The 18,107-nt window shown below is 39.2% G+C and overlaps 1 protein-coding gene across 3 annotated transcripts in view; it reads left to right on the top strand.

The window, feature by feature from the left end:
- LOC146564190 (uncharacterized) overlaps positions 1-18,107 on the top strand; it is a 26,104-nt gene extending 7,997 nt beyond the window's left edge. Inside the window, exons 1-11 of one of the 3 annotated variants that reach the window (XM_085291775.1) lie at positions 4,005-5,628; positions 6,277-6,387; positions 6,533-6,584; positions 6,890-7,000; positions 7,164-7,307; positions 9,742-9,841; positions 10,019-10,053; positions 16,721-16,837; positions 17,086-17,108; positions 17,198-17,303; positions 17,514-18,107. In XM_085291775.1, the coding sequence (XP_085147901.1) occupies positions 6,319-6,387; positions 6,533-6,584; positions 6,890-7,000; positions 7,164-7,307; positions 9,742-9,841; positions 10,019-10,053; positions 16,721-16,837; positions 17,086-17,108; positions 17,198-17,303; positions 17,514-17,785 (1,029 nt within the window). In that variant the 5' untranslated portion in view covers positions 4,005-5,628; positions 6,277-6,318 and the 3' untranslated portion in view covers positions 17,786-18,107. Of the gene's footprint in view, positions 1-4,004; positions 6,125-6,276; positions 6,388-6,532; positions 6,585-6,889; positions 7,001-7,163; positions 7,308-9,741; positions 9,842-10,018; positions 10,054-16,720; positions 16,838-17,085; positions 17,109-17,197; positions 17,304-17,513 lie in introns of those variants that run through there. The other 2 variants (XM_085291774.1, XM_085291777.1) reach the window with 2 other exon arrangements.

The following is an 18,107-nucleotide window of genomic DNA, read 5'->3' as shown; positions in this document are numbered from 1 at the left end:
CCTCTAGAAATTTTTGTTAATATCTTTAAAATAATAACGGCACAAACAAAAATTTCTGCAGCACAAACCAGCACAAACGTAGCACAAACGTTTGATACCACTTTTGTTGGATTTGGGTAATGTGGGGGGGCTGGTTGACCTTTACATTTTCATTAATATCTTTAAAACAGAAGCAGCACAAACGCTAATTTTACCTGCACAAATCTGCACAAACGTAGCACTAAAAAAGTAGACCATTTTGGCCCGTTTTGGAGCAGTCTGGGGGGATGGTGACCTTTGAATGACCTATAAAATAAAGTTTAATATCTCGGAAACCGTAGCAGCACAAACGCTAATTTTACCTGCACAAATCTGCACAAACGTAGCACTAACCGCTCCGCCTATTTGCCTTTACGTTTCAAGTGGGTGGGGGGTCAGCTTCACTCTGCTCACACACCCATATTTTGCTCCACTGCCGTTTAATTTCACACCTCAAACATTTAGTAAACAATTAAGCAAATACAAGTAATCTGCAATAAATTACAGGTAGTAATAAAATAAACTACTAACTCTTACGCTGCGTCGCACCTACACGGGTATTTTTGAAAACGCAGCTGTTTCGTCCACACGTAAACGGCGTTTCGAATCACCGAAAACGGAGATTTTTTAAACTCCTTTTTTGCCTTTATGTGTGGACGAGGAATACAGAGTTGGTCACGCAATGTCAAAGGTATGTGCCTTTTTCACGTCACGCTGTGCACACGTTATTTTTTACATGAGATGAATTGCAGAATGGCAGATAGAGACAAAATACTGTTAATCTGACTATCTTCAGGTTTTACACATCTTACATATACACACGCAGTTACTGTCCCTCCATTTAGAAAGGCAGAGGCGTCAGGGTGTGATTATTTTATGTGTAGTTTTTATTTTTTTTTTCATGTGTAATAATATTCAACATTGCTATCAATACATTTTTCAAAAAATGCCTCTCTGTGCAAAATGGGTTTAAAAACATAAACAACTGTGGGATACTGTTTGTCCTGATTAACATGAGAGCCCAGCGCTGCTCCCATGAAGGGAAAACCAATTCTGCAGGGGAGACCTACCTCGGCACTTGTGCAGGTGAAACCAAAGGGAAGATATCCTTCACCATATTTTCTAGTCTTTGGCTTAGAATGAAGTTGGTTTGGAAACATATTCAGCGATGCTTCATTTCCTGCTTTGTGTTTGTGGGCGCCCCGTGCTAGCGGTTTCCAAGCATTTTGTTTGTCCAAGCATTTTGTGGGGCCCGCCCCGCCCCACACTTTGGGAAGGTCTGACCTAACGGAAGCCAAAGCCAACAAAATTGTGCAAACTCCACGCAGAAAGGTGCCGGTCGGTGGATTCAAACTCAGGACTTTCCTGTTGTTAGGCAACAGTGCTAACAACTACATCATCATACACTCCATGCTTAAAAAATAGGAATACTATGATTGCAAAGCTTCATACAGAATTTTCATTATGTTTTATATCTCTGACAGGTTAAACCACAATAAATACTAGTTGGTTTCATAACCGCAGTGATTTGCCTGTTGTTTAAAATCCCGTGTGATCTTGTGATATCGCGAGTCCAGGCAACTAACCACTCTTGCTAGCACTTATCGCTTCATCTCAACAAGAATACGTTTAACGAGTGTTAAGTTGTTGAATTTAATGGAGATTGCATATGTTTTAATTACATTCACCACAGAAACATAAAATAATTTCTGTTCAAATTACAAGTCAGACTCTTGTAAATGTGATGACTACCCAATTTCACTTTTGGAGTGCAGGGGGCAGGACTTAATAAATGAACGCTAGTGGAATAATGTGTTAAGCAGGTATTTGTTCCACGAATTTGTTTAATTTGGAACAAATCTAATTGTGTTTACTGACTCTAGCTGGAAGTGGCCACAGCTAAAGGGACATCAATCCACCCCTGAACAAGTAGTACATGGAGATGTGCTCGATGAAGAGAGGCCCGGATGTTCAGATGGAGACTCATCACGCAGAGCAGAGACAGGCGCGCACACACTGGCTTGACATTATTCTTTATTTGTTCATCTATCCACTTTTCTTTGGTAACACTGGTAGTTACATTAAATATGTAATTTATAATTTATTTAAATAAAGAAACATTTCTTAAATGGGTAATAGAACATTACAGTGTACAACAGGTGTATGCATTTTTAATGAAGATTTATTAAAGTTATTAACTTTAAAAACATATTTTTATATAATTTTATCTTTTTTTCCCATGTATTTTCATTTATAACTTCTTTATACGGCTGATACAAATGACTAAAGTTGAAGACCCTCAACTGACTAAATGTGCTTACAGGAAAGCATTGCGTGACTCATTCATTATACACAAACCTTTTTTTACTGCCTTGCATCTGCATTTATAGTTCACCTCCTCTCTGTATTTGAAATAAATTAATTACATACAAAGCAATCTTAACTCATAACTAATTAATTTACTAAGCAAAAGATAAAAGAAAAGCAGAAAACTCCAAATATTATGTGTCAGACTAACATCATACCACCTTCTGTACAGCGGTGCTGTTCAGAGAATATATACATATATGTCAGCTTATCAGTGAGAAATATAGAAAATGGATTTCTCCATACTGTAGAAAATTTTAGAAAGGTTGGGGCACCAGTAGTGTCACCTAGAACATTTCACATGAAACACATCTGAAATACCACGAACACTGGAGTGTTTGAGGTTTGTAGTTTTGAGGACCTCCGAGAAGGTGATGAAAACGAAGGAAGTACGTTTTTTTCTTTTTTCTGTTTTAAATTTAAAGTAGATTGTGAATCAACAGGAAATCGCTTAAAAAACTAAATATAGATGCTGAAGCTATTTCACCAAGGTATAGAATTGAACCTACGTTTTGCACATGGAAAAGAAGCGCAAAGCAAAACTGTACCATAAGAAACAATCAGCAGTATAACCTATAAAACAAAATATGCTGACCTACTCCAAATGGACTATTACATTTGTTCTATCTAGATTTCCTTTCCTTATGAAAAAAGTGTTGCCGGTGAACACATCACATACCTCATTTTTGAGCACCTTTAAACTCATGCATGTTTCTACACAGGAAGACATACAGCAGACAGCTGTCATGTGGACACCACCTCCATCACACCTCTATTATTATACAAGGCAAAAACTTTATTAATCTCGAGGGACTCATTGCAATAAGAATAGAAACATTAGCAGAAAAAGAAAAACTGTGTGGTGTCAGCAGAAATATATACAAAATACAACAAAATGAAGCTCAACCATCAAAGAGCTACGATCAGAATCTACAGATAATCCCAACAGCATAAAATATAAACATTAATGTGAATGTGCGTAGAAAGTGGCACAGTGTTAATAATAAAAGTAAAAAGGCCTGTAAAGGGAACAGTATTGTATTTTCTATATATTCATTCTGCCTGTAGGCAATTGGACATGCATAATTTGGCTTGTCATTTAATATTACACTAATATATGTTGCTGTGGAACTAGGCAGCTCATGCTCTCCTTCAAGATATAATGCATTTTGGGGTCAACTTGAAATAAAGGCAGATGTGGAATGTACATGTGAGGTCAGAGGTCAAATGTGACATGATATTTTGACGCAAACTATAATGCGATATTCGGAATTCCCGTATACCAGGACCATAGTTTACTAAATGTTGGCAATACAAAAAAAAGGTTTTGAAGGTTAAAGGCATTTTATCACAGTTTGACCTCATTTCACTTTTGAAGAAGAGGTCAGAGGTCCAAAGTAACGTTATATTTAGAATCCCCGTATATCATTCCCATTATGCCTATGTGATGTCACTAGTTGGAAATATCTCTATATAGTATTTGTATCGATTTGTAACCATATTTATCAGTTTTTAGAAAACACATCTTTTATCTTAAACCTTTTCAGTGCATCTGTCCTATTTTTTTTTTTTTTAGGGGGGGGGGGGGCCTCTAGCATAACTAAGCAATTTAAGAAGACTTTTACTAGTTCAGATGCACAGGAGAAGAATGAAACTCACTAACAGTCTAAAGCAGTTGCCTAAAATGACAAATGGAATGAGCTGTTTTTTGATGGAGACCACCAGTAAAATTGAGTCAGATATTTTTCCAGTAGTACTCTTTCTTTATGAGTGTGTGCTTAGAAAAGTCTATTTAAAATTTTCACTTCAGGAAGATCGACAACTGAAATGCAAATGCTTTGGTGAAATGACTGTATGATGGCTTTGATATTGCGTATGTAAATGAAATATAGTCTTGAATATATACTTTTCTTTCAAATCTAGAGATAAATCAAGATTCTCCAGTTACAACCTGGAAAGAAACTAAAAAAAGACACTGATTAAGACAAAGTGAGACATTTGCTGTATTTGGATATCCAGTGGAAATGATGTCGTAAGGACAAAAAAACAAGCAAAAAAAAACCCTGATAAAGACTTTGAGTTGATATGTGTTGAACTGTTTTGCTTGATGAATTCCTCCAAGAATTAAGTTGGAAAAGCTTTAGAACCCTTTAAAAAAAAATTTGATTGATGAACAACAAGGACAAAAGTGTTTAGGTACATCAAGATAAATCACTTTGGGCTAAAAAGAGTCATTGCAGAAATGCTGTGTTTCATATGTCAATATGTTACTTGGCCACCAGCCAAGTGTGTAGTAACCACGCGTTGCCCATCTGGGTATTCCCATGTTTTGACATAGGTAGGGTAGTACATTCCTGTGGAAAACTTCAGATCTTCCAACATAGACTGGTATCCTGCTGACATGGAATTCCAAACCGCCTTTGCAGTGCACTCCAAATCTACACTCCTTTGTACAGGTGCAATGGGTAAGGATGACCAGTCAGAGTGACAATAAATGGGCTTTATAGCATTCCCCACAGTGCCAAATCACAACAGCAGTCGCCTCAAGGTGCTTTATATTGTAAGGTAGACCCTACAATAATGCATACAGAGAAAAACCCAACAATCATATGACCAAAGCAAAGCAAGCACTTTGGCAACAGTGGGAAGGAAAAACTCCCTTTTAACAGGAAGAAACCTCCGGCAGAACCAGGTTTAGGGAGGGGCGGGGCTATCTGCCACGCCCAGTTGTTGTGGGAGGAGGAAGACAGGACAAAAGGCACGCTGTGGACGAGAGCCAGAGATACTAACAATAGTTTATAGAAAGCAGTTGATAGAAATTGAACGATCCAACTTATTCCTCATGTCCAAACATTTAAAGACAGCATAGAGGAAAACAAAACTCCAACTGAGGGGAATGAAAGTGAGAAAGAAAAGCATTTTCTGTCCACCTTAGTATTAAACTTAAATGTGCTTCTTTTTCTTTTTCCTCTTCTTTTTGCTTGTCCCTTTAGGGGTCACCACAGCATAGCATCCGTCTCAAACTTGCTCTGTTCTTAACTTCTTCCTTCTCTGTCACACCAACACTCTGCACGTCCTTACTCTTGATATTTTCGCAGGTTTGAATTGGCTAAGATTTTATGTCAGATGCTCTTTCTCATACAACTTAAGTGGGGACAGGACATGAAGGTAACTGGGTTTTGAAAGAAGTCCTGTTACGTTCAACTAAACTACTTAAAGACTACAAGAACCCACTTGAAAAAGGTAAGTGTCAACATATCAATAGTTAGCAAACTCATCCATTACCTGGTCTAAAGCTGAGTTTAAACAGAATAAAAGAAATAAAATGTGCTTAAATATGATAAAAAAAGAAGGAGGCATTCAAATCTAAAATGAAAGGTAAAGCGTCACTTTCAAACAAACGATCTGCTCATCTGTTTTTTCAAATAAAGAGTTAGAATAGTTACTCTGGCTATTTATTCCTCATGAGGTGTCGCAGTTTATATGGAAAATGATTAGGCTTTAAGGCTTTGACGTGTAAATGTTAGTCAGTTTTAGCTGCCTGCTAGAGAACAGAGTGTGGGGGAAACAGGAAGACAGGAAGATATAACCAGGTAAGGAAACAATGACACAGAATCAGTAGCGTGAGTAAAACGACACACACACACACACAGAGAGAGAGAGAGTAGAAAGAGTGAGGCACATCTTGAGGAAGTTAGCAAAACAACAGAAGTAGAACAAAAGGCACATCATACTGAAGGTAAAAATAATTGTTTTCTTTCTTTCTTTCTTTCTTTTTTTCTTTCTTTCTTTCTTTTACAATTATCGTTTTATTGTAATAGTCTTTATTTGTGATACTAACTTGGTAGTTGCGTTAGCTTTTATAGATTTTGATCCTTGTCCTTTTCGCAGTGGTGTTTGTAGACGATTGGCAGCTTTACATCTGTCCACAGAATGGGATTGGTGCAATACTCTGTGGCCCTCCTGATGTTATCCACACAGTTGGTGCTCAGCTTTCCCACAGTAAGACTTTGTAACCCATTCGCCTTAATTACTGCATACACTTTTATCAAATAAGACAAATAGTTGACATGAGTGAATGTGGCATGGATGATGAGTTAATGAGGACTTTTTCATTTTAGTGATTTATATCTATCTGTGTTGACAGTCAAAGAACACCTACAACATTGATGGGAGAGAGTGTAAATATTGTCCTGCAGGTAGGAAATGTGTGATAACTTGATGTGAGCTTCTATTAATATTTTTAAAATTCTGCTGTCTGCTTGTCAGTTTAAACTTACTCAGAATTATTATTAAAAATGAATCTCTATTTTGTACAGTGGTGTGAAGTATGTTTTTTTCTGTCTATGCATTGTTTTTTTTTCTGCATTGATGAAAAATGACGCAGACTGAGCTTGTGCAGTATGACCACATCCTTCATTAATATGCATTCTGAGTGTGCAGGCTGTCTGCTCACACTGCTTGTCGTCAAGTTGTTTGCATTGGTTTCTTTCTGTTCTTACAGGTATGTATCAGAGTGATTGTACAACATGTGAACACTGTCCTGCTGGAAGTTACACAACTGACTTGAACTATGAAGATGAATGCCATCGCTGCTTTGGAGACTGCAACCCTAGTAAAGAAACTATGAGTCATTTCTACCTTTAATGATTTCATCAGGATCGTGCTATACCCGTGATCTCTGGTTTTCTATAAAGAGCTGATAAACCATTAATAGTAACTCCACATTTACTGAGATGAATAGTCTCTAAAATAATCTCTATTTCACTCTTTCTCAGAGTTTCATCTTAAAGTGGTTCAGAACTGCACCAGTACGTCTGATATGAAATGTGACTGCGAGGATGGTTTTAGATGCATCAGGTGGGCCCATGACAAAAAGAACTGCTTGTCTTGTGAGAAGATGCCAGACCCAACCCCAACCAGTAAGTACCGAGAAGAACACTTTCAATTCTCATGTCAGATAAGCTCAAACCAACAGTGGGCCTTATGGCAAACAAAACAACTTCTAAAGCTGAGAAAATGACCAGTGTCAAAGCAAACAACTTTACCGCAGCCATTAAAAAACAAAAGAAAAAAAATAGCTGACAGGATATGTAAACTTAGCTCTGGCTCCCGTTATTATCAGATCATTCTGAGAACAGGTTCCTCTCAAGTTGCCATGAATATGCAAAACTTGTCTAATATGAACAGGTTTGAAAATATTCCTGGAAATCTTTATGCTCTCTAAAAAATGCAATGCCATCAAGCTGACATGAAAGTGTCACAAAGGACACTTTTCTATGTTCTAAGTATATTTTATGAAGAACCAGCAGAAAATAATCATTCTAATCTGCAGCACTCCAACGCTCTGCACAGATTGGTAGATCATAGTTTTGCCTGCTTCTTGATTTATTCAAATTGCTTCCATAGCCTTGTCTTCTAAAAAAACCAAACAACCCAAAACCCTAACTAGCTGTATAATACTTGATCATTCTTGCAGAGTGCCAAACAGCAGGGCTGTGTTTGGCCCCGACAAAATGCAAGCGAGTTATTAAAAATAAATAGTGACATATTTTTAAACATGTCACTGCTGACCAAGTAGTATTTCTGGCACACCCACCACTGCAGAGCACGGTGTCACACTGCACACTGTACAGAGTAAATTTGATGGTCAAAGATGCAGCACATTTTAAATCAAAATTGTAGAATTTCAGTTTTACTTCAAAGAGGTTTCAAAAATTGTGTGTGTGTGTGTGTGTGTGTGTGTGTGTATGTGTGTGTGTTTAGAGTTTACAGCCTGTTATCCAAGTAACAGAACAATTGACAGGCTAAGTCTGCTTCGTCGTTATTTCATGACAAATGAAAACAAACATGATATCCAGTCCAGTTCACCACCAACACCAAAATGCCTGAAAGACCACAGAACACAACTGAAGTACATGATGTATTATTTCCCTGATTAAGAAAAGCCCTTCAAAACATCTAACCAAGTCAAGAACACGCTTAAGAAGGCGGGCATGTCATTATCAGCGGCTACAATCGAGACACGCCTTACCTCAAGAACAAGAAAGTCAAATTAGACTTTGCACAGCTGTGAAAAAAATCTTTGGACCAATGAAACCAAAATGAATCCGTACTAGAATCTTGAAAAAAGAAAAGCAGCTCATGATCTGAAGCATATGACATGATCTGTCAAACACGATGGGTTCAGTGTTTGGCATGAGCGTCTATGTTTGCCGGTCAAGCTAGGGCTGGTATTTATTAATCATGTGATGAAGTATACAGTGCTATACTGTCTGCTCAGATTCAGTCAAATGCTGCAAAACTGATTGGACTTCACTGCACAGCGCAGTTTCACTTAATTGTCAGGTCAGTCACCTGATGTCAGCCTAGAAGAACCTGCTTTTCACTTATTAAACACAAAACTGAATGCAGCAAACCCACAAACAAGCAGGAGCTGAAGGAGGCTGCAGTAAAGGCTTACCCGAGCATCTTAAAGGAGGAAACACAGGATTTGGTGATGTCCATGACTTCTAGACTTAGTCATTTTTCATCCAAGTATTAAAAACAGTTCTTATATTTAATGTTAGTTCTTTAGTTTGTTCAGTTAATTTTGAAACTCTGAACAGGGGGACTGAAAATGTCTGTATTTTTTTAAAACCCCTGTGGGAAAAAAACCTGAAAGGCTGCCCTTCAGTCACGTCATGTTTGATTTAAAATCCACTGTTGTGGTGTGCAGATGCAAAACTGCAAAAACTGTTTCATGGTCCAACAAAATATCAAACTAACTGTGTAAAAGAGGATGGATCTGAAAAATGAAGCCAGTGTAGAAGTGGCTTAAATGTGGATTCTTTGTAACAGCCAGCAGGGGGCGACTCCCCTACAAGTAATAAACAAACGGGGTTAAACTAAAATGAATTTGTTTTCTCAGTGCACCCAGGTTATCAAGTTCTGAGGAACAGTTTTTGTTTGTCAGTGTGTGTGTGTGTGTGTGTGTGTGTGTGTGTGTGTGTGTGTGTGTGCGTGCATGTATGTGTTTGTGTCTGTCTGTGTCTGTCTGTGTGTGGTGTGGTGGTGTTGGTGGGGGGATTTCACGTTCTTAATGATAAAGGTAAAACAATGACAGGAAATAGGGAGAGAGAAAAACTGGAACTGTATGCAACAAATCCAACCTAGGACAATACAGTTCATGACCAGCGCCTTCACCCCTGTGCCAGCAGGACAGCCCAGGGGTCACCTTTTACCCTTGTATAATATGAAGTGGAAAAATGTACTTATCCACATTGTAAAGTAACTCAGGCAGGTCTGTGAGACTGTGTTTGAGGTTTTTTCTTCCTCTGAAGTCTGAAACCAATCCTGTGATGGTTTATTCTCTAGAAGCAGCAGCTACAGAGATCTCAGTCAGAGATAAACACACGCCTTTCTCAGTTTCCTCCGGACATACCAGCACTTCTCCCAAACCCTGCCAATCTCCAGGGTAAGCCTCAAATTTCCTTTGATACAGTAAATACTGAATACTTCACTGAATCTCTGTGTTACATGAAGCTGTCACAGATTTTGATACAAGTATTGTAGACTACCCTCATCACATGGGGAGGGGAGGGGGGGGGGGGTCACATATTTGAAATACTTAACATTTTATTCCTTCACACAGGTGTCACCCAACGAAAGAGCCGAATCCCACGACAGGTGAGACTTTATGACTGTGTATGTGGATGAAAGGGAGTGTTTGGAGAGTATTTACTGTTTTCATTTGAGCGGAAACTGAAAAGTTATGGGAGGTTATGTCAGTTAGAGCTGGTCCACCACATTATTTTAATTCATGCTCCTCCGAGGACTTTGTTGAGTACCAAAATGCCACCAGTGCCCTTTGCAGGACCTATTAGGTCCTACATAATTCAGCGAGGATGTTCACGGTGCCCTTGAGATAAACTGTATTTTTCATTATCACATTGGTTCTCCAGCTTTTTCTAATGTGCTTAGTTCACATGTTGGAAAAAGTTCATGCCATACAGAATGAACCGTAATTAAGCGTTAAGAATAAAAAGGTGAAGTTTAGTAAAATGTGTAGTAAATAAACTTGTTTTATGGTCTTTGATTGTTGAGCTGAATTCAATTCAATTCAATTTCAATTCAATTTTATTTATATAGCGCCAAATCACAACATAAGTCGCGTCAAGGCGCTTCATAGATACAGAGAAAAACCCAACAATCATATGACCCCCTATGAGCAAGCACTTTGGCAACAGTGGGAAGGAAAAACTCCCTTTTAACAGGAAGAAACCTCCGGCAGAACCAGGCTCAGGGAGGAGCGGCCATCTGCTGCGACCGGTTGGGGTGAGAGAAGGAAGACAGGATAAAGACATGCTGTGAAAGAGAGACAGAGGTTAATAACAGATATGATTCAATGCAGAGAGGTCTGTTAATACATAGTGAGTGAGAAAGGTGACTGGAAAGGAAAAACTCAATGCATCATGGGAATCCCCCGGCAGCCTATTGCAGCATAACTAAGGGAGGATTCAGGGTCACCTGGTCCAGCCCTAACTATATGCTTTAGCAAAAAGGAAAGTTTTAAGCCTAATCTTGAAAGTAGAGATAGTGTCTGTCTCCCGAATCCAAACTGGAAGCTGGTTCCACAGAAGAGGGGCCTGAAAACTGAAGGCTCTCCCTCCCATTCTACTTTTAAATACTCTAGGAACAACAAGTAGACCTGCAGAGCGAGAGCGAAGTGCTCTAATAGGGTGATATGGTACTACAAGGTCATTAAGATAAGATGGGGCCTGATTATTTAAGACCTTGTGTGTAAGGAGCAGGATTTTGAATTCAATTCTGGATTTAACAGGAAGCCAATGAAGGGAAGCCAAAACAGGAGAAATCTGCTCTCTCTTTCTGGTCCCTGTCAGGACTCTTGCTGCAGCATTTTGGATTAGCTGAAGGCTTTTCAGTGAGTTTTTTGGACATCCTGATAATAATGAATTACAGTAGGCAGCTAAACTTCTTTTAAGGTTCTTGTAGATGTTTCAGCTCTCATCTGAGAGGTTTATTCAGACGTATAGAGGTCAAAGTCCTTCATAAACCTAAAAACAAGCCCAGTTTCCTTCAACTTCAGTGCTTAAAACATGGATGACTCAGACCCCCACATTGACGTTTATTTAAAAATATTTTCACCTGGTTGTCCATGTTCCAGCTGCAGTGTCACTGTGGCTTGTCAGCAGGGACTACCCCACAGTTTGAGAACCAACGCTCTAGTGTGATCATCAGGTGAAACTGCTACTTAGTCAAAATACCTTTATCATCAAATATCTACTGAACCGATACCATAATAAGAGCTGCAGTGTCATGAGTATTTTAGCATTTAGCTAAAGCCTGACTCTACCAAAGTGCAGCCTCACCAAACCACTAGTGACTGAAACTGTAAAAGCCACATTTGCACTGCAGGAACTTTCCCCAAGTCCAAGGACCCTTTGGAGAAACTCACATTACCAACACAGGGTCTGAAACAAAGAGGCAACAGACAAGTCTGTTTCATTAGTTGTACATTTATAAAATAAATTTTTATTGCAGAATGTGGCAGCAATAGAATAATAACACTACTGGTGTACTGTCAGTTGTCTATAAGGCTTTTTTATGCAGTTCTGTGCATCACTGGATACAAACTCTCCTGGGAAAGCTTACTCGTACAACCAAACAGAAGGATGATAGCACTCTTGTTTTCTCTGGTAGCTACTAGCAGCATATCTTTGAAACAATAGGTGTTACTCTAACAGGGAAGAGATAACTGTGTCCTATTGTCTGATAAAGGGCAAAAGGTCCGAGGGAGATTGATAGAAAGTGAAGGTTAGACGGAAACACAGGAGCGAACAACATTCACTTACTGGAGAGCTCCGGAAATCAGCTCTGAAAACAAAACAATGGGCTGTTTTAAAATGGGAAGTGGTCCAGACGAGGGTGGGGGCAGAAATGGTGTCTAAGTTGTCTATTGCCAGTTATGAACAATTCGAACTGCAGTTTTTGGCACTTTAAGTTGGGTTAATCTCGGGCCTGGAAATGCCAGAGTAAACTTGCTGAACCTAATTCTCAACAGCTCAAAAAGTGTCTCATGCTCTATTAAAGTTTGCTAGTTTTTCTTTACTCTTCAACATAAGTCAGTTTCATATTTTAATCAGGAGGCGTTTAGAACAATTTGATTTAAAAATATATTGTAGGGTGAATTCTTGACTTTTTGAATTTGGGTAAATGAACCTTATCCCCACTGTGGAGATCAGATCTGCTCCTTGACTGCCATCCTACGGGGATTCGCACTCTCTTCAATATTATTGTTATACCATACACAAAAGTGTCAGAGCGGGTAAGAAAACAGGATTGTCTCAAAGTATGCAAATTAACTTATTGTGAGTAAGCTACAGGATAACGGGACTACCCAGTGCTCCACTGAATTAACCCTTTGAGGTCCACACCAAGAAAAAAGCAATGGAAATTGTTTTTGTTTGCATTTCTTATTGATTTCGGTGAGCAATAACCACAATCATTTTTTTTTCAATAGACCCTGTAGTTTTTAAAATATTGATCTCCACCAAATGGTTGAGATGTCACTTGGTAAAAGTATGAAATGTCATGCAAATACAAGTACATTAGATAATACAGTTGAAAAAAATCAAATAAAGGGCCAAATTATGATTAAATTAATAACAAAACTATCCAGGGCATTGGATACAGTTTATTTCTAGTAGCATGCCAGTGAACATTGCTGTTTTCATTCCATCAAAGGAAAGTATTATATCAAACAACAAAATACATAGTTTTTTAATCTGCAAATGGGAGTAATGTACTACAGCACAAAATACTCACATTCAGGCCACTTCTGATTGAATACTAGTGTGCAAAATCATTTTTGTTTTTAAAAAATAAAAACAGTGCAAATCAAGCACATCTGCTTGTGGTTTCGGTCGTTGGGTGTAGCATTGATTCTGTGGTCTGGAAGAGCTGAATCATGGTTGTCCAACTCTAGATGCTGGCTTGTTAACTTGGTTCAGACACAGCCAGGTGGAAACCTTTTGAGAGCCATCGGTTTCTGGTCCAGTAGGGCACAGTCCCTCTTGTAGACCAGGTATTCAAGTCAAGAATGTATCCGAACAGTGGACTATGCCATCACCATAACTTGTAACTTATAACTTGTCTTATACAGGTGTAATAGCATATCAGGGCGATCGTGCCTCAAGAGTTGGCAGTTCGTCTTGTAATCAGAAGGTTGCCGGTTCGAGCCCCAGCTTGGACAGTCTTGGTCGTTGTGTCCTTGGGCAAGACACTTCACCCCCTGCTGGTGTTGACCAGAGGGGCCAATGGTGCGATATGGCAGCCTCGCTTCTGTCAGTCTGCCCCAGGGCAGCTGTGGCTACAACTGTAGCTGCCTCCACCAGTGAGTGAATGTGAGAGTGAATGAATAGTGGAATTGTAAAGTGCTTTGAGGGTCTCGAAAAGCGCTATATAAATCCAATCCATTATTATTATTATTATTATTATTATTATTATTATTATCAGAAAGCTTAATTCCTCCCATATGCTAATTATATACAGGGATGAGTGATGGGCATGGAATGGTGATCTTTGCATTGGACTCTTTGCTCCACCGATGAAAGAGGCATGAACCCACAGGCATTGTTTAGAAGGTTGACACATTTCTTGTCAAACCATTTTATTGCAATCAGACCTTCATCAGACCTGTAATAACAGGCTCCATGGCCCTTCTTCATCAGGTCTTTGTCTGCCATCAGGGGAGCTCCACCGGTCATACAGTACCAATGCACCTGACACCCAAGGAGGTGTGCAAGTTCTGGACCAAGGTGAAACTCGTGAAGAGCTGAGGCTCTTTTATGGGTTTGCATAGTGTTTTTTTTTTTTTACAACCCTGGTCCTTAGAGGGAGCTTCTGCTCCTTTTCACTGAGGGGAGCATTGAAGAATGTAGAGCCCCTTTGATACAGCAGCAAGTTGTGGATGATGCCAGATGAACTTGCTTGGCAGAACAATTTAAAGCCCCACTCATCTGGTTTGTTGGCAATATACTGGTGGAGAGTGCCAGCCCTGTTGGCTTCTTATGAAACCATGACCTCAAACACACTGTGGTTGAAGGTGGATGGTATCACGAGTATCATGCCACAGGACCATGTGATTTTTAGCCATATAATTGTTTAGCGTCCATATAGTAGCCCAATTGTTCAACATGAAATTATAATTTTGACAACTTAGTAATATTAATTTACCAGCTACTCTAATTTGGTTAAAAGGTAATCAGTTGTGATATGTGTGATTTCCAAGTGTTATTCTTGATTTTTACAATTTTACTAATATTAACTCAGAAAGTTACAAAAATAATTTACTGAGGAAATTATTTCATCATATTCTTGCTGTGCTAACACTTACTGTGATTTATCAATAGCAATGAATAAACAAAATGGATCTAGTGGTCTGATTCTATGGCAAATAATCAATTTTAATAACATTTAGGTTATGTTATGTTAGCACCATAAAGGGTGCGAATGCTAACCGTTTGGTTGACCACTTTAAAAAAAAAAAAAAATTAAACATTTAATTTCACGTTTTTAATGCTGTCAAGTGACCTACATCTGTTTAGTAAGTCCTCTAACACTATCATATATCAAAAAATTATATCTTAGTTGAATCAAAAACACTCAAAATATGGTGGATGTTTTTTTGTTTCTGACCTTCTGGTTGGGAGAGGTATAAGAAGAGCCAACAGTTTCCATTCACAGTGTCTTCTGGTGGATTTTTTTGGCATTACAGATGTAAACCAATTGGTAGAAAAGACTCAACAAGGTAGGTCAATTTCAGTGAAAGTTAGATATAGGGCCCGAAAATGTGTACCAATTGGTTGAGCAGAACGCTAAAGGGTTAAGACAAAAGATGATCACTAATTTTATAAAATGCTCTAATGCACAAGTGGTCATATTGAATGCGTTCAGTTTTATAAATATCTTGGGACATCTGTTGACCCCAAACTGAACTTTGTGTGTGGAGTTTGCATGTCCACCCCCTGCCTGTGTGGGTCTTTTCTAAATTCATTGTAGGTGTGAATGTGAGTGTGAGTGGTTGTCCTCTCTCTGTGTTAGCCTTGCAAGACACTGTCAACCTGTCCAGGGTGTACGTGGTCTCTTACCCTGTGACAGCTGGGTTCACCCCCACCCTGAATCAGATAACCAGAAATAAATGGATGGATGGGATTTACTGAGTCTGTTTTGTCCTCTTGGTTACTGTCATGGTTTGGATATTTATCTGTGAAGAACAAAAACTCACTCTGATTCGTTAGCCACAAATGAACCCAGGATCCCTGTTGGCTTCAAGACAGTTACTGTATAGCGATTGACAGGTTTTATTTTTTGTTTTGATGACATGCACTTTTTGTATTTTGACTTTCAGTTTCCATGTAGATAAAGGCCTCTGGTCCCAAAGTACAGAACAACAGTGCTTAAAAGCAGCTTTGTTCCAGCAGCCGTCACTCAGATGAACAAGCAGCTTTGTTATTCTACATTTATCCATCCAGCAATCGCTGTAGACCATGCCAACTACCGTAGCATGTGAGGCGGTGTACACCAAGCACAGGTTGCCAATTTGTTGCAAGGCTAATGCAGAGAGGGACAAAAAAAAAGCATTCACACTCAGATTCACACCTATAGCCAATTTAGAAACACCTCCACCCTCAGTGTGTGCATGTTTTTTGGACTGTGGGAGGAAGCCGGAGTCAACCCACAAAGACACGGAGCAAACTCTACACAGAAAGGCCCCGGCCAGACGGTGGATTCAAACCCAGAACCTTTTGTCGTGAGGCAAAAGTGCTAATCGGGAATTTATTATTATTTTTCTTGTCTATCGTCCATTTTGAAAATGTGCATGTGAGGATGGATGACTTCCCTGCTGCACACTGAATCTACTTATGGGTACAGACAAAGCACTTTGATCCTGAACTCCACGGTCGAGGAGCCCAGGTTTCAAAAAGAAAACAGGGAAAATCCCGATAATCCTGGCTGGATTTTATAAAATGATTTTTAAATATTGAAAGAGTATGTTTTAGGAAATTAAATACAGCTTTTTGACACTGCACATAAGTGTCATGTTCATGCAGCCAACAGTGTTAATCTAATTAATCATCTATGGAAAGAACTGGACTGAACTCTCAGCTGGGAGAAAGATAAGCAATCAAAAGCAACATTTTGCTTCTGTTAAATATAGAATGAAAAACTCTCTCTAGATTTTTATGTACAAAGCTGCTAACGCTTTTATGTGTTACACTGCAAAAGAGAGATTTCAGGCACAGCACTAATCATCCTTTTATTTCTCCTATAGGTCATGCCAACCGTTACCTGGCAGCTATTTTCATTCCAGTGGGTGTCCTTGCAACTTTGGCCCTTCTCACCTTGTTCTGTGTCTGTCGTCCAAGAGATGAGACATATATAAGGCAAAGTAAGATGTTTACGTCCAGGAAGTGCTCATTTTCTGTCGCCTCTGTCAAACTCTGTGATTGAATCAGTTCTGAGAAACAATAAACGTTCAACAAGATCAGTGTGGAAATTACTGTGAATTTAGGGTTATCATGCCCTTTGCTGATATGCTCTTCACTGCTTTTGCTAAGTCATGTTGAGTCACCACTCATGAAATGTGAAAACACACCAGTTTCCTATTATTCATTATTCAATCTACTGTTTTTTCAGCTATTGCAAAGCTCTGGAATGAGGTACAAGTCTAATGAACTCTCATGTGTTTACATAGATTACATCCTTTTTCCTTTGTTTGCGCCAAATTCATGGTTGTGTTCTCCTGTAGGAAGGGCGAGGTGCTTCTCACAAGTCAAGGGAGCCAACTCATCAGTTCCCCAGAGACTCATTCAGTACAAAGCAGCAGCCCTCAACACCTTCAGCAGCCAATCTTGGTACAGCTGAGTAAAATGAAGACTTCTTATGTGAAATGCTTGACTCACTCGAGAAAAAATATGCTAGAAACAAAAAGATGCAGCTGTGATACCGTTATGAGTCCGAGTTGCACTTAGCTGTCCTGTTCTGTAGATTATAGGTTAATGTATCTCTGTAGCTTGCTAAAAACATCCTTTGATGCATTCTCTGCTCTTGTTTTCTCCCTGTAGGTCCAGTCCATGTGCACAATCCAGGCACAGTCATCTTTAGCTTGCTCAGTCAATTTACGGGTCAAGTCGGGCCAACGACCGAATGCGGGAAGACGGCTGAGAGAGCGAGGAGAGAGGAAGAGGATGAGAGAAACTGTCCAGTGTTTCATCCTGCATCTTCTCCCAGCATTCATCTCTCTGAGGAGGAGAGGAGTGGAGAGAATGACACCATTTTCTTCCCTTCCCAGGAGCAGGGGAAAGACTCCCACATGTCGAAAGAGGAGATCCTATGATGCATCTCAAAAAATTCAGAAGACTTGGATACAACAAACTTTGAAACCACAGATGAGTATGGATCATATTCGTCTTTCCTCAGCAAGCTGCGGATGCACTGACTTTGTTTCTGCAGCTTCTGGAAAACACTCACCTCAGAAATGTATTAAATCTCGGAAGAACAGCTGCAAAGTGGTCTTCTTTGTAAGTTATGATTTACGAACTCTTGTATATACTTTTAATAAGCTTCTTTGGCTCAGTGCAAAGAATGCCATCCAAGGTGTAGAAAGCTTTGTTAGGTAGTTATTAGGTAGTTTTAGTCAAATTTATTAAGTTTATTTT

Source organism: Mchenga conophoros, linkage group LG11 (assembly GCF_057382185.1).
Source record: "Mchenga conophoros isolate Kocher_MC1m ecotype Shallow Benthic linkage group LG11, M_conophoros_male_GT1.1, whole genome shotgun sequence".
Lineage (NCBI taxonomy): Eukaryota > Metazoa > Chordata > Actinopteri > Cichliformes > Cichlidae > Mchenga > Mchenga conophoros.
The sequence above is the reverse complement of the archived record's forward strand: the minus strand, read 5'-3'. Positions and strand labels throughout refer to the sequence as shown.